This window comes from Eumetopias jubatus, unplaced genomic scaffold (genome assembly GCF_037043125.1).
Source record: "Eumetopias jubatus isolate StellerSeaLion01/CBP00866 unplaced genomic scaffold, mEumJub1_p1.0 scaffold_10, whole genome shotgun sequence".
Lineage (NCBI taxonomy): Eukaryota > Metazoa > Chordata > Mammalia > Carnivora > Otariidae > Eumetopias > Eumetopias jubatus.
In genome coordinates this window covers 99,039,178-99,051,489 of record NW_028274816.1, presented here as the reverse complement: position 1 = coordinate 99,051,489, position 12,312 = coordinate 99,039,178, and the positions used below count along the sequence as shown (strand labels likewise).

General features: G+C 44.6%; 1 protein-coding gene across 1 annotated transcript; it reads left to right on the top strand.

The window, feature by feature from the left end:
* Positions 1 to 278: 278 nt before the first annotated feature.
* LOC148163398 (lysozyme-like protein 6) lies at positions 279 to 11,041 on the top strand. Its single transcript, XM_088027278.1, has 4 exons — positions 279 to 417; positions 1,329 to 1,487; positions 2,211 to 2,289; positions 10,972 to 11,041. The coding sequence occupies exons 1-4, from the start codon at positions 279 to 281 to the stop codon at positions 11,039 to 11,041; spliced, it is 447 nt and encodes a 148-aa protein (XP_087883404.1).
* Positions 11,042 to 12,312: the final 1,271 nt, after the last annotated feature.

Here is a 12,312-nt window from a genome sequence, read left to right as displayed (position 1 = left end):
GATCAGCCTTGGTTTTTCAATGTTGACACCGGGCAATGTGTACATGAAGATTCATGATAGTCTTCTCTCTTATTTTGTAAATATTTAAAGGTTTCTGTAATAAACGAGTATACAACAATAAATAAGAGGAAAGAGAAATAGCCAGGTGGGCAGCTGTGTGTGAGCGAGGACATATGGCTTCTCTCTCCAGATTCCTCAGGCGCTCAGAAAAGACCGGCGGCACATCTGGGAGAGCCTCAGAACCACGGACCCTCGATAGCACCTTCTCCCCTCCGAACATGACGGGGACACTACTCATGTCCTTGGTCAGCTGCCTCATTGCCATAAGTCAGGCCAGCCTCATCAATCGCTGTGACTTGGCCAGGGTGCTGCACAAGGAGGACTTGGATGGGTTTGAGGGCTACTCCCTCAATGACTGTGAGTGCTGCTTCACACACTCCCCCTCCCCCATTTCTCCTCCTCCTCTGGTCATGCCCTAGGTGGCCATCTTTCTCCCTGTCATTCATTTTTCAAAGCCAAGTTCAAAAAGGAGCCCTCCCCAAGAAGCCCTTCCCAACATTCCAGATTCAGTCCACAATTATTCGCTGAGCATTTCTTATGTACCGGGATCTATTTTCGGTGCTGGGGATGGAGACATCAACAAAGCCCCTTCCTCCATAGTGTTCACATTCTAGGGGGAGAGGCAGACAAGATGCAAACACACAACTATATATGAAGTACTTCCAGTAGTGATAAAGGTTATGCAGAAGAAGAAAGCCGGGGCCGTGATAGGTGATGTTGTCCTAGAAGGGGAAGTCGAGGAGGTGACATTGAGTGGCACTGGTCACCCAGGGTCTGGGGAAGAGTGCTCCAGGCAGAGGGAGCAGACAGTGCAAAGGCTTCATCCTCCTCCATGGTAGGAATAACTCCCTTTTGCCCAGAATTTGTGCACACCGGCCTTGTGCTGTCTTATTTCTCCTTTTATCTTGTTTTGTGGCCTTTTAAGGTAGGTATCTTCATTCTCCTACTATAGGCCCCTTGAAGGCAACATCTACATTTGACCCAGCTAAGTGTCCCGCACTTGGCTTTGCACAGTTCCTGACACACCGTAGGTGATCATTAAGTGCAGGAAGCATGGATGGACAGATAGGTGATGAGTGGTTGTACTGAGGGGCGGGTGGGTGGGACGAAGGGTGCGGGGAGAAGCACATGGGTGTTTCTAGCCCACTTGCCCCATCCAGCCTCTTAGGCCTAGTTCCTTTCTTCTGCTTCCTGATCTCCCTCTCTCCTCCATCCCACTCCTCCCTCAACTCGGCACCCTCTGAAAACCCTCTGCTCCCTGTTCAAAGGGCTGTGTCTGGCTTTGGTGGAAAGCAAATTCAACATATCAAAGGTAAATGAAAATGCGGACGGCAGGTTTGACTACGGAATCTTCCAGATCAACAGCCACTCCTGGTGCAATGATTACCAAAGTCACTCAGAGAACATCTGCCACGAGGACTGTCAAGGTCTGGCCAGGGCCCCAGGGTGGGAGAGGGAGGACCAGGCTCTACTCACAGGACTTCTCTTCCCACTCAAAGCCTGGGAATATCCCCAGAGGGATGGCCCCAGGAGTCCATTTCACCCAGCTTTTCATGCAATGGAAATTATTTTGATGCCCATGTTACAGATGAGCAAACTGAGGCTCATAGAACCAGTGCTGAATGCCAGGCTGGTGGCCCTGAAGGCTCAGCTCTAACCATCTAACCACTAACTTTGGCTAATGATCTGATTAAAGGCCAAGTGCAAACTCCCCACCTCAAAGCCACTCCAGGAGGCTCCATAGGTCAATGACTTGGACCTTCTCCCCTTCCTTCATACGCTGATTAATATCCCTGGACTCTTCACCCAAAGAGCCTTTCTCATCAGCCAAGATTACCTGGGTCTCTGTGCTCCTGTTTTGACATTTCCTTTCCCTAGAAATCCTCAAATGTGGGCTGAACCACCATCTACCCTAGTTAGGAAGTAAGATGATAAACAGTCGTCCTGCCCCCCCTGCCCTCACCCCCAACACCCCCGACCGCCATTGTAGGGATGTCTAAATGGTCCTCTGGAAGGGAGGTCCTCTTGCTTAATCTGGAAGTACTCAGCCCCTGGGTGGTGCGTGCCAGCGCAGGGACAGCCCGTGTCTGCCTCAGTCTTTGGGATTGTCCTCTGTGTTCTCACAGGTACTCTCTCTCTCTCCCTTTCAGACCTACTGAGCCCCAATCTTCTCTCAACCATCAGCTGTGCAAAAAAGATTGTGTCCGGAGCAGGGGGGATGAAGAACTGGTGAGGAGGACACTGTGGGACTAAGTTAGTGGGCAGAGCCCCAGGAAGGATGTAGTGACAGAGAAAGGCACACTAGGCAAGGACTAGACCCTTTCATAGTCTAGAAAGATGTGGAAGAGTGGCAGGGCTTGGGACTCTGACTTACAAGACCTGGGATCTGGGTCTTTCTCTGATGTATTAAAACTCTTTTGGGGGGCGCCTGGCTCAGTCAGTTAAGTGTCTGACTCCTGATTTTGGCTCAGGTCATGATCTCAGGGTCGTGGGATTGAGCCCTGCATCAGGCTACCCGCTCAGTGGGGAGTCTTCTTGGGATTCTCTCTCCCTCTCCCTCTGCTCCTCTCCTCATTCGTTCTTTCTCTCTCTCGAAAATAAATAAATCTTTTAAAAATTAAAAAAAAGAAAACTCTTTTAGATGCGGTAACAGAGTAACTTGAGTTAGGTGAGGGAGGTGTATCCTGAGGGGACCAGGTGTCTCACTGAGCAGACACAGGTGCGGCTGGACTTCAGGAAGAGAGCGCAAGCAGAGCTGGAAACTGTCAGCAACCTTTTCCTGGCAAGTTCCTGCTTCCTGGTGCATTTGTTTCACTACTTCCTTCATAGAGCAGCATTCTCTGCTCCACATTCCACAAGACTGACTAAGGCTGCCCCAAGTTGATGGGCTAATGTCCTAAGCGGCCACAGAGACTGCCCAGGCTCAGTCCCAGTCCAAGTGCCCGGGATAAAGAATCTGATTGGTTCAGCTTGGACCCAGTGTCCCTGCTTAGTTCAATCAGCTGGAGGCCTGGGAGGCCTGGGAGCAAGTGAGCTATACCATCACAGTTGCCACAGGGATCCCTCTCCCTGATTGGCAGCAACATTCTTTTTTTTTTTTTTTATTTTTTTATTTTTATGTTAATCACCATATATTACATCATTAGTTTTTGGTGCAGTGTTCCATGATTCATTGTTTGTGCATAACACCCAGTGCTCCATGCAGAACGTGCCCTCCTCAATACCCATCACCAGGCTAACCCATCCCCCTACCCCCTCCCCTCTAGAACCCTCAGTTTGTTTTTCAGAGTCCATCATCTCTCATGGTTCGTCTCCCCCTCTGACATACTCCCCTTTTCTTCCTCTCCTGTTATCTTCTTCTTTTTCTTTTTTCTTAAAATATGTTGCGTTATTTGTTTCAGAAGTACAGATCTGTGATTCAACAGTCTTGCACAATTCACAGTGCTCACCGTAGCACATACCCTCCCCAATGTCTATCACCCAGCCACCCCATCCCTCCCACCCCCAACCACTCCAGTAACACTCAGTTTGTTTCCTGAGATTAAGAATTCCTCATATCAGTGAGGTCATGTGATACATGTCTTTCTCTGATTGACTTATTTCACTCAGCATAACACCCTCCAGTTCCATCCACGTCGTTGCAAATGGCAAGATCTCATTCCTTTTGATGGCTGCATAATATTCCATTGTGTATATATACCACTTCTTCTTTATCCATTCATCTGTCGATGGGCATCTTGGCTCTTTCCACAGTTTGGCTATGGTGGACATTGCTGCTACAAACATTGGGGTACACGTACCCCTTCGGGTCCCTACATTTGTATCTTTGTGGTAAATACCCAGTAGTGCAATTGCTGGATCGAACGGTAGCTCTAATTTCAACTGTTTGAGGAACCTCCATACTGTTTTCCAGAGGGGTTGCACCAGCTTGCATTCCCACCAACAGTGTAGGAGGGTTCCCCTTTCTCCACATCCCCGCCAACATCTGTCGTTCCCTGACTTGTTAATTTTAGCCATTCTGACGGGTGTGAGGTGGTATCTCATTGAGGTTTTGATTTGGATTTCCCTGATGCCGAGCGATGTTGAGCACTTTTTCATGTGCCTGTTGGCCATTTGGATGTCTTCTTTGGAGAAATGTCTGTTCATGTCTTCTGCCCATTTCTTGATTGGATTATTTGTTCTTTGGGTGTTGAGTTTGATAAGTTCTTTATAGATTTTGGATACTAGCCCTTTATCTGATATGTCATTTGCAAATATTTTCTCCCATTCTGTCGGTTATCTTTTGGTTTTGTGGACTGTTTCTTTTGCTGTGCAAAAGCTTTTTATCTTGATGAAATCACAATAGTTCATTTTTGTCCTGGCTTCCCGTGCCTTTGGCGATGTTTCTAGGAAGAAGTTGCTGCGGCTAAGGTCGAAAAGGTTGCTACCTGTGTTCTCCTTTAGGATTTGGATGGACTCCTGTCTCACGTTTAGGTCTTTCAACCATTTGGAGTCTATTTTTGTGTGTGCTGTAAGGAAATGGTCCAGTTTCATTCTTCTGCATGTGGCTTTCCAATTTTCCGAACACCATTTGTTGAAGAGACTGTCTTTTTGCCATTGGACATTCTTTCCTGCTTTGTCAAAGATAAGTTGACCATAGAGTTGAGGGTCCATTTCTGGGCTCTCGATTCTGTTCCATTGATCTATGGGTCTGTTTTTGTGCCAGTACCATACTGTCTTGATGATGACAGCTTTGTAATAGAGCTGGAAGTCCGGAATTGTGATGCCGCCAGCTTTGCTTTTCTTTTTCAATATTCCTCTGGCTATTCGGGGTCTCTTCTGGTTCCATACAAATTTTAGGATTATTTGTTCCATTTCTTTGAAAAAAGTGGATGGTATTTTGATGGGGATTGCATTGAATGTGTACATTGCTCTAGGTAGCATTGACATCCTCACAATGTTGGTTCTTCCAATCCATGAGCATGGAACGTGTTTCCATTTCTTTGTGTCTTCTTCAGTTTCTTTCCTGAGTATTTTATAGTTTTCTGAGTACAGATCCTTTGCCTCTTTAGTTAAATTTATTCCTAGGTATCTGAATAAATGAATCTGAATTCCTGTATGAGTTTTGGGGTGGAGTCTTTTGGGTTTTCCACAGAAAGTATCGTATCATCTGCAAAGAGTGAGAGTTTGACTTCCTCTTTGCCGATTTGGATGCCTTTGATTTCTTTTTGTTGTCTGATTGCTGTGGCTAGGGCTTCTAATACTATGTTGAATAGCAGTGGTGAGAGTGGACATCCCTGCCGCGTTCCTGACCTTAGGGGGAAAGCTCTTAGCCTTTCCCCATTTGAGAATGATATTCGCTGTAGGTTTTTCATAGATGGCTTTTATGATATTGAGGTTTGTACCCTCTATACCTATACTCTGAAGAGTTTTGATCAAGAAAGGATGTTGTACTTTGTCAAATGCTTTTTCTGCATCTATTGAGAGGATCATATGATTCTTGCTCTTTCTTTTGTTAATGTATTGTATCACGTTGATTGATTTGCGGATGTTGAACCAGCCTTGCAGCCCAGGAATAAATCCCACTTGGTCGTGGTGAATAATCCTTTTAATGTACTGCTGGATCCTATTGGCTAGTATTTTGGTGAGAATTTTTGCATCCATGTTCATCAAGGATATTGGTCTGTAATTCTCTTTTTTGATGGGGTCTTTTTCTGGTTTTGGGATCAAGGTACTGCTGGCCTTACCAGCTTGGTAAGGAAGGGAAACTTGGAAGTTTCCCTTCCATTTCTATTTTTTGGAACAGTTTCAGGAGAATAGGTATTAATTCTTCTTGAAATGTCAGATAGAATTCCCCTGGGAAGCCATCTGGCCCTGGGCTTTTGTTTCTTGGGAGATTTTTGATGACTGTTTCAATTTCCTTAGTGGTTATAGGTCTGTTCAGGTTTTCTATTTCTTCCTGGTTCAGTTTTGGTAGTTGATACATCTCTAGGAAAGCACCCATTTCTTCCAGGTTATCTAATTTGCTGGCATAGAGTTGCTCATAATATGTTCTTATAATTGTTTGTATTTCTTTGGTGTTGGTTGTGATCTCTCCTCTTTCATTCATGATTTTGTGGATTTGGGTCATTTCTCTTTTCTTTTGGATCAGTCTGGCCAGGGGTTTATCAATCTTGTTAATTCTTTCAAAGAACCAGCTCCTAGTTTCGTGGATCTGTTCTACTGTTCTTTTGGTTTCTAGTTCATTGATTTCTGCTCTGATCTTTATGATTTCTCTTCTCCTGCTGGGTTTAGCCTTTATTTGCTGTTCTTTCTCCAGCTCCTTTAGGTGTAGGGTTAGGTTGTGTATTTGAGACCTTTCTTGTTTCTTGAGAAAGGCTTGTATTGCTATATACTTTCCTCTCAGGACTGCCTTTGCTGTATCCCAAAGATTTTGGACAGTTGTGTTTTCATTTTCATTGGTTTCCATGAATTTTTTTAATTCTTCTTTAATTTCTTGGTTGACCCATTCATTCTTTAGTAGGATGCTCTTTAGCCTCCATGTATTTGAGTTCTTTCCGACTTTCCTCTTGTGGTTGAGTTCTAGTTTCAAAGCATTGTGGTCTGAAAATATGCAGGGAATGATCCCAATCTTTTGGTACCGATTGAGACCTGATTTGTGACCTAGGATGTGATCAATTCTGGAGAATGTTCCATGGGCACTAGAGAAGAATGTGTATTCCGTTGCTTTGGGATGGAATGTTCTGAATATGTCTGTGAAGTCCATTTGGTCCAGTGTGTCATTTAAAGTCTTTATTTCCTTGTTGATCTTTTGCTTAGATGATCTGTCCATTTCAGTCAGGGGGGTGTTAAAGTCCCCCACTATTATTGTATTGTTGTCAATGTGTTTCTTTGCTTTTGTTATTAATTGCCTTATATAATTGGCCGCTCCCATGTTCGGGGCATAGATATTTACAATTGTTAGATCTTCTTGTTGGATAGACCCTTTAAGTAGGATATAGTGTCCTTCCTCATCTCTTATTACAGTCTTTGTTTTAAAATCCAGTTTGTCTGATATAAGGATTGCCACCCCAGCTTTCTTTTGGTGTCCATTGGCATGGTAAATGGTTTTCCACCCCCTCACTTTCAATCTGGGGGTGTCTTTGGGTCTAAAATGAGTCTCTTGCAGACAGCATATGGATGGGTCTTGTTTTTTAATCCAATCTGATAGCCTGTGTCTTTTGATTGGGGCATTGAGCCCATTTACATTCAGGGTAACTATTGAAAGGTATGAATTTAGTGCCATTGTATTACCTGTAAGGTGACTGTTAACTGTCTGTTGTCTGTGTTCGTTTCTGCTCTTTGCTGCTTTTAGGTTCTCTCTTTGCTTAGAGGACCCCTCTCAATATTTCTTGGAGGGCTGGTTTCGTGTTTGCAAATTCCTTTAGTTTTTGTTTGTTCTGGAAGCTTTTTATCTCTCCTTCTATTTTCAATGACAGCCTAGCTGGATATAGTATTCTTGGCTGCATATTTTTCTCGTTTAGTGCTCTGAAGATATCTTGCCAGTCTTTTCTGGCCTGCCAGGTCTCTGTGGATAGGTCTGTTGCCAATCTAATGTTTCTACCATTGTAGGTTACATATCTCTTCTCCCGAGCTGCTTTCAGGATTTTCTCCTTGTCCCTGAGACTTGTAAGTTTTACTATTAGATGTCGGCGTGTTGACCTATTATTATTGATTTTGAGAGGGGTTCTCTGTGCCTCCTGGATTTTAATGCCTGTTTCCTTCCTCACATTAGGGAAGTTCTCTGCTATAATTTGCTCCAATATACCTTCTGCCCCTCTCTCTCTCTCTTCTTCTTCTGGGATCCCAATTATTCTAATGTTGTTTCGTCTTATCATATCACTTATCTCTCGAATTCTGCCCTCGTGATCCTGTAGTTGTTTCTCTTTTTCTCAGCCTCTTTATTTTCCATCATTTGGTCTTCTATATCGCTGATTCTCTCTTCTGCCTCATTTATCCTAGCATTTAGTGCCCCCATTTTTGATTGCACCTCATCAATAGCCTTTTGATTTCGATTTGGTTAGATTTTAGTTCTTTTATTTCTCCAGAAAGGGTTTCTCTAATAACTTCCACGCTTTTTTCAAGCCCAGCTAGTATCTTAAAGTCATGATTCTGAACTCTAGGTCCGACATCGTACTAATGTCCGTATTGAGTAGGTCCCTGTCTGACGGTACTACCTCTTGTTCTTTTTGCTGAGGTGATTTCTTTCGTCTTGTCATTTTGTCCAGAGGAGAATAGATGAATGAGAGAACAAAATGCTAACAGGTTTACAACGTCCCCAGCAAATATACTGTATACAAATCAGAAAAGACCTGAAACCAGGGGAAAAGAAAGGGAAAGAAGGAAAAAAGAAAGAGAAAAAGAAAAGAAAAAGACAAAGAAAGATAAAAACAAAAAACAAAACAATACAAAAGAGGCAGAATATGATCAAATATGATCAGGCTAGTGCATAGATCGGTGCCACACACTAGATTTTGGGCGTATTTTGGTCTGTTAGAAAAAAGTGCCTCCTAAAATTTTAAAGGAAGAAAGACATATATGTACAAAAAAGGGTTGATACAATGAAGGGATGGAAGATGACTGTAAAGATGAAAATTATGAAAGGTTTCATAAAAGGACTTGGTACGATAAGTTGTTTGAAAAAAGAAAGAAGATTTAAGAAAAAAAAAAAGGAAAAAGGGAGAGAATGTGATCAGGCAGGAGACTAGAACAAAGCCATACACTAGTGATTTAGGGTATATTTTTATTGTTAGAAGAAACTGTACCTCAAAATTTTAAAGAGAGAACAACTTATATATATATGTCAAAAATAAGGGTAACTACTATGAAGGGATAAAATATGACTCTAAAAATGAAAGATAAAAAATGTTGTTTTTTTTTTTTTTTAAAAGGGGATTTATAAGATGTTGGTTGAAAAAGGGAAAAAGAAAATTAAAAAAAAAAGTCAACAAAAATTAACTTTGATGAAATAATGAATCATGGTAAAAAAAAAAAAAAAGCCATGAATCTATGTGCAGTATTCCCCTAGCGCTGGAGTTCTCCTATTCTCCTTGATCGATCAACTTGGTCTTGGCTTGCTGGCTGTTTGTGCTGATCTTCTGGGGGAGGGGCCTGTTGCTGTGGTTTCCAAATGTCTTTGCCGGAGGCGGAATTGCCCCGTCCTTGTCGGTCCGGGCTAAGGAAGCTGGTCCGGTTTGCTCTCAGGAGCTTTTGTTCCCTGCAAGCTCTCGGTACAGCTTTGGAGGACCAGGGCAGAAATGGTGGCCTCCCAATCTCCACTTGGAGGAGCTGAGAACTCAGGGCCCCGCTCCTCAGTGCGCCCCCAGAGAAAAGCAGTCACTTCCGTGTCCCCGGTCTCCGGCCGCACTCCGTGCTCACCCGGCCTGTGATCGAGCGTTGCTATCTCTGGCACCCGACCCCGCTCGGAGTCTCCAAACCCAGCAGATCCCTGCAGTGCGTTCCCGCACCGCTCCTCCCGGGGGAGGAAGGGGAGTCTCCCCGGATCTGCTGCTTGTTGGGTCCCTGCTGGGGGAGCCGTGCCCCGACTGGGCCGCAGATCACAGTTTATGGCCACCCCGAGCTGAGAGCCTGCGCCTCGGCTCCGTCTCTGCAGCCGGCTTCCCTGCTCTGATACCTGGGAGCTCTGCCGCACTCAGGCACCCCCGGTCTCTCTGTGACCCCAAGGGTCCTGAGACCACACTGTCCCGGGAGGATTCCACCCCCCGCTTAGCCACTGCAGCGACGTCCCTCCGCCGAGCCAACTTCTAAAAGGTCCGATTTTGTGCTCCGCGGCTCTAGCACTTGCCAGAAGCGGCCTGCGGAGGCCCCTCCCCCGCCGTCTATCCTCCCGAATATCGCCTCGGATTCACTTCTCCACACGCCCTACCTTCCAGTAAGTGGTCGCTTCTCTGTTCAGAGAGTTGTTGTTACTCTCCTGTTCGATCTCCTGTTGAGTTCGTAGGTGTTCAGAATGGTTTGATCCCTATTCAGCTGAATTCCTGAGACCAGACGAAATCTAGGTCTCCTACTCCTCCGCCATATTGCCACAAGCCTCTGCCAGCAACATTGTTTTTTATTTCTAAGATTTTATTTATTTATTTGAGAGTGAGAGAGCGAGCACACAAGCGGGGGGGAGAAGGAGAGAGAAGAAGACTCTCTGCCGAGCAGGGACTCTGATTTGGGGCTCGGTGTGGGACTCGATCCCAGGACCCTGGGATCATGACCTGAGCCGAAGGCAGACATTTAACCAACTGAGCCACCCAGGCATCCGTGGCAGCAACATTTTCTGTAAATGGTGTATAGCTTCTCAGCTGAGCAGATAACCCAAAGCTGTCAGCTTACCAGTGGTGGACATTGGGATGGTTACTTCACTCTTCTGAATTTCAAACCGGATATCTACAGGATGTAGTGAGAGAGGAAGGCACACTAGGCAAGGACTAGACCTTTCTAGTCCTCTCTAGGCGTCTGTGAGGATGGAGGAGTCACGTGCCTTGTCTACTCTAGAAATACCAAGCAGAGGGGACACGGATGACTATTAGGGCTGACCCTTTCTGAAGGGAGAGTCAGTAGTTGCGCCTGAGATTGATTGATTGATTATTTATCTTTTTATTTATTTAGTAAATCTCAGCCTCGTAAAATGGTGATCTCCCACTTCAGAGGGAGATAGGATTTGAAAATGTGGAAGCATACTGAATGGGGGAAGCGGACAAACACCAGAGATAAGGGAAATTTAAAGGAAGAATCAGAGGGGCCACAGGGGGACAGACCAGAAACCTAGCAATGAAGGAAGTTCTGAGCACTGCTCTGCCTAAGAGACTCACAAAGAGTTGGGCCATGTATGTGGAGAAGGAGCTTACTAAACGGTAAAGCAAGAACCAATCTTTCTCTCTGCAGGGTAGCGTGGAGGTTGCACTGTGCAGGCCGGCCCCTCTCCTACTGGATGACAGGATGCTTCTTGGGATGAGATGGGGGAAGGGCTGCTGTGGAGTCATTTCAGAGCTCCTCTTCTCATTCGGGAATCTTCATTTCCTCTTCCTCTTGCCTCCACTTCGTGTTATTTTCTTTCCTTCCCATTTACAAAGAAAACTGACCAGAGCCCCAGAAATAGATGGTTTTCTCAGGCTTCCTCCTTGCACCCATCTGGGCCTAGGCCTCTGGTTCCTGACTGTCATTGCAAACCAAGAAGACCACAGTGAAGGAGTTGTTATATTTTGGGAATTATTAAAGCATTCCTTGTGCAAAGAATGTGTTGAGTTAATTCATTTTTAATTCCAGATATATCTGAATACCTAATCTCGTAGGAGTGTGGTAGGTACTAGAAGAAGGAAAATAAACCATAACTATTGTTCCTGAGGTGTTCATAATCTACCCAGAGACATACACAATTAATGGGTACAATGAGTGGATACATACAATGAATACAATGGATAATGAAATGGGTAATAAAATCTACAACTTTTGGTTTGAAACAGCATCAGGATCCCAGTTATTCCTCCAAAGCCAACTATATTCAAAGTAAAAGAGAAAGTTCAGAGGTAGGTAATGGGTGGGGCTAAGGGTCTTGGATATCGAGGTGGAGAAAGTGGTGTTGGGGCCAATAGATGGTGCCAGGTGCCAATGATTTGGGTGGTTTCAGAGAATGGGCTAAAATCTAGATGTTAAAAAAAAAAAGGCATCTCTGTTTGGGATCTGAAGGTGCTGATGTGGACAAAAACCCGCATAAGGACAATGCAAAACAGAAAAGGGGCCGTTGGAGAAATGTCCTGCACATAGCTACCATCAGCACTGTTTGACTAAACTGTCCCACTTGGGCCACGGATGTCCCTACTTCTGAGCCTTAACTTTTAGATCTCACGGACCACTAAAACGTCAAAAAAGCTAACACCGTATTAAGATTCCCAACTTTTTATTTTAATACCCAAGTAAGTATTAATCAAAACAGCTATCGTAAAACAATTTTTAACATGAGAAATGAACGTCATTGGAGCGCCTGGGTGGCTCCGTTGGTTAAGTGTCTGCCTTGGGCTCAGTCATGATCTTGGGGGCTCCTGGGATCGAGTCTCCCATCAGGCTCCCGGCTCAGCAGGGAGTCTGCTTCTCCTTCTCCTTCTACCCCTTCCCCCAGCTTGTGCTCTCTCTCTTGCTTTCTCAAATAAAATATTTTAAAAATAAATAATAAAAAATAAATTTAAAAAGAAAGAAAATGAAGGTCATATTTGTAGCATAATAAAATGG

Coding starts and splice junctions, on each gene's coding strand:
- LOC148163398 (XM_088027278.1), top strand. CDS start 279: ATGACGGGGACACTACTCATGTCCTTGGTCAGCTGCCTCATTGCCATA. Junction 418..1,328: donor GGGCTACTCCCTCAATGACT/GTGAGTGCTGCT, acceptor CCCTGTTCAAAG/GGCTGTGTCTGGCTTTGGTG. Junction 1,488..2,210: donor CTGCCACGAGGACTGTCAAG/GTCTGGCCAGGG, acceptor TCTCCCTTTCAG/ACCTACTGAGCCCCAATCTT.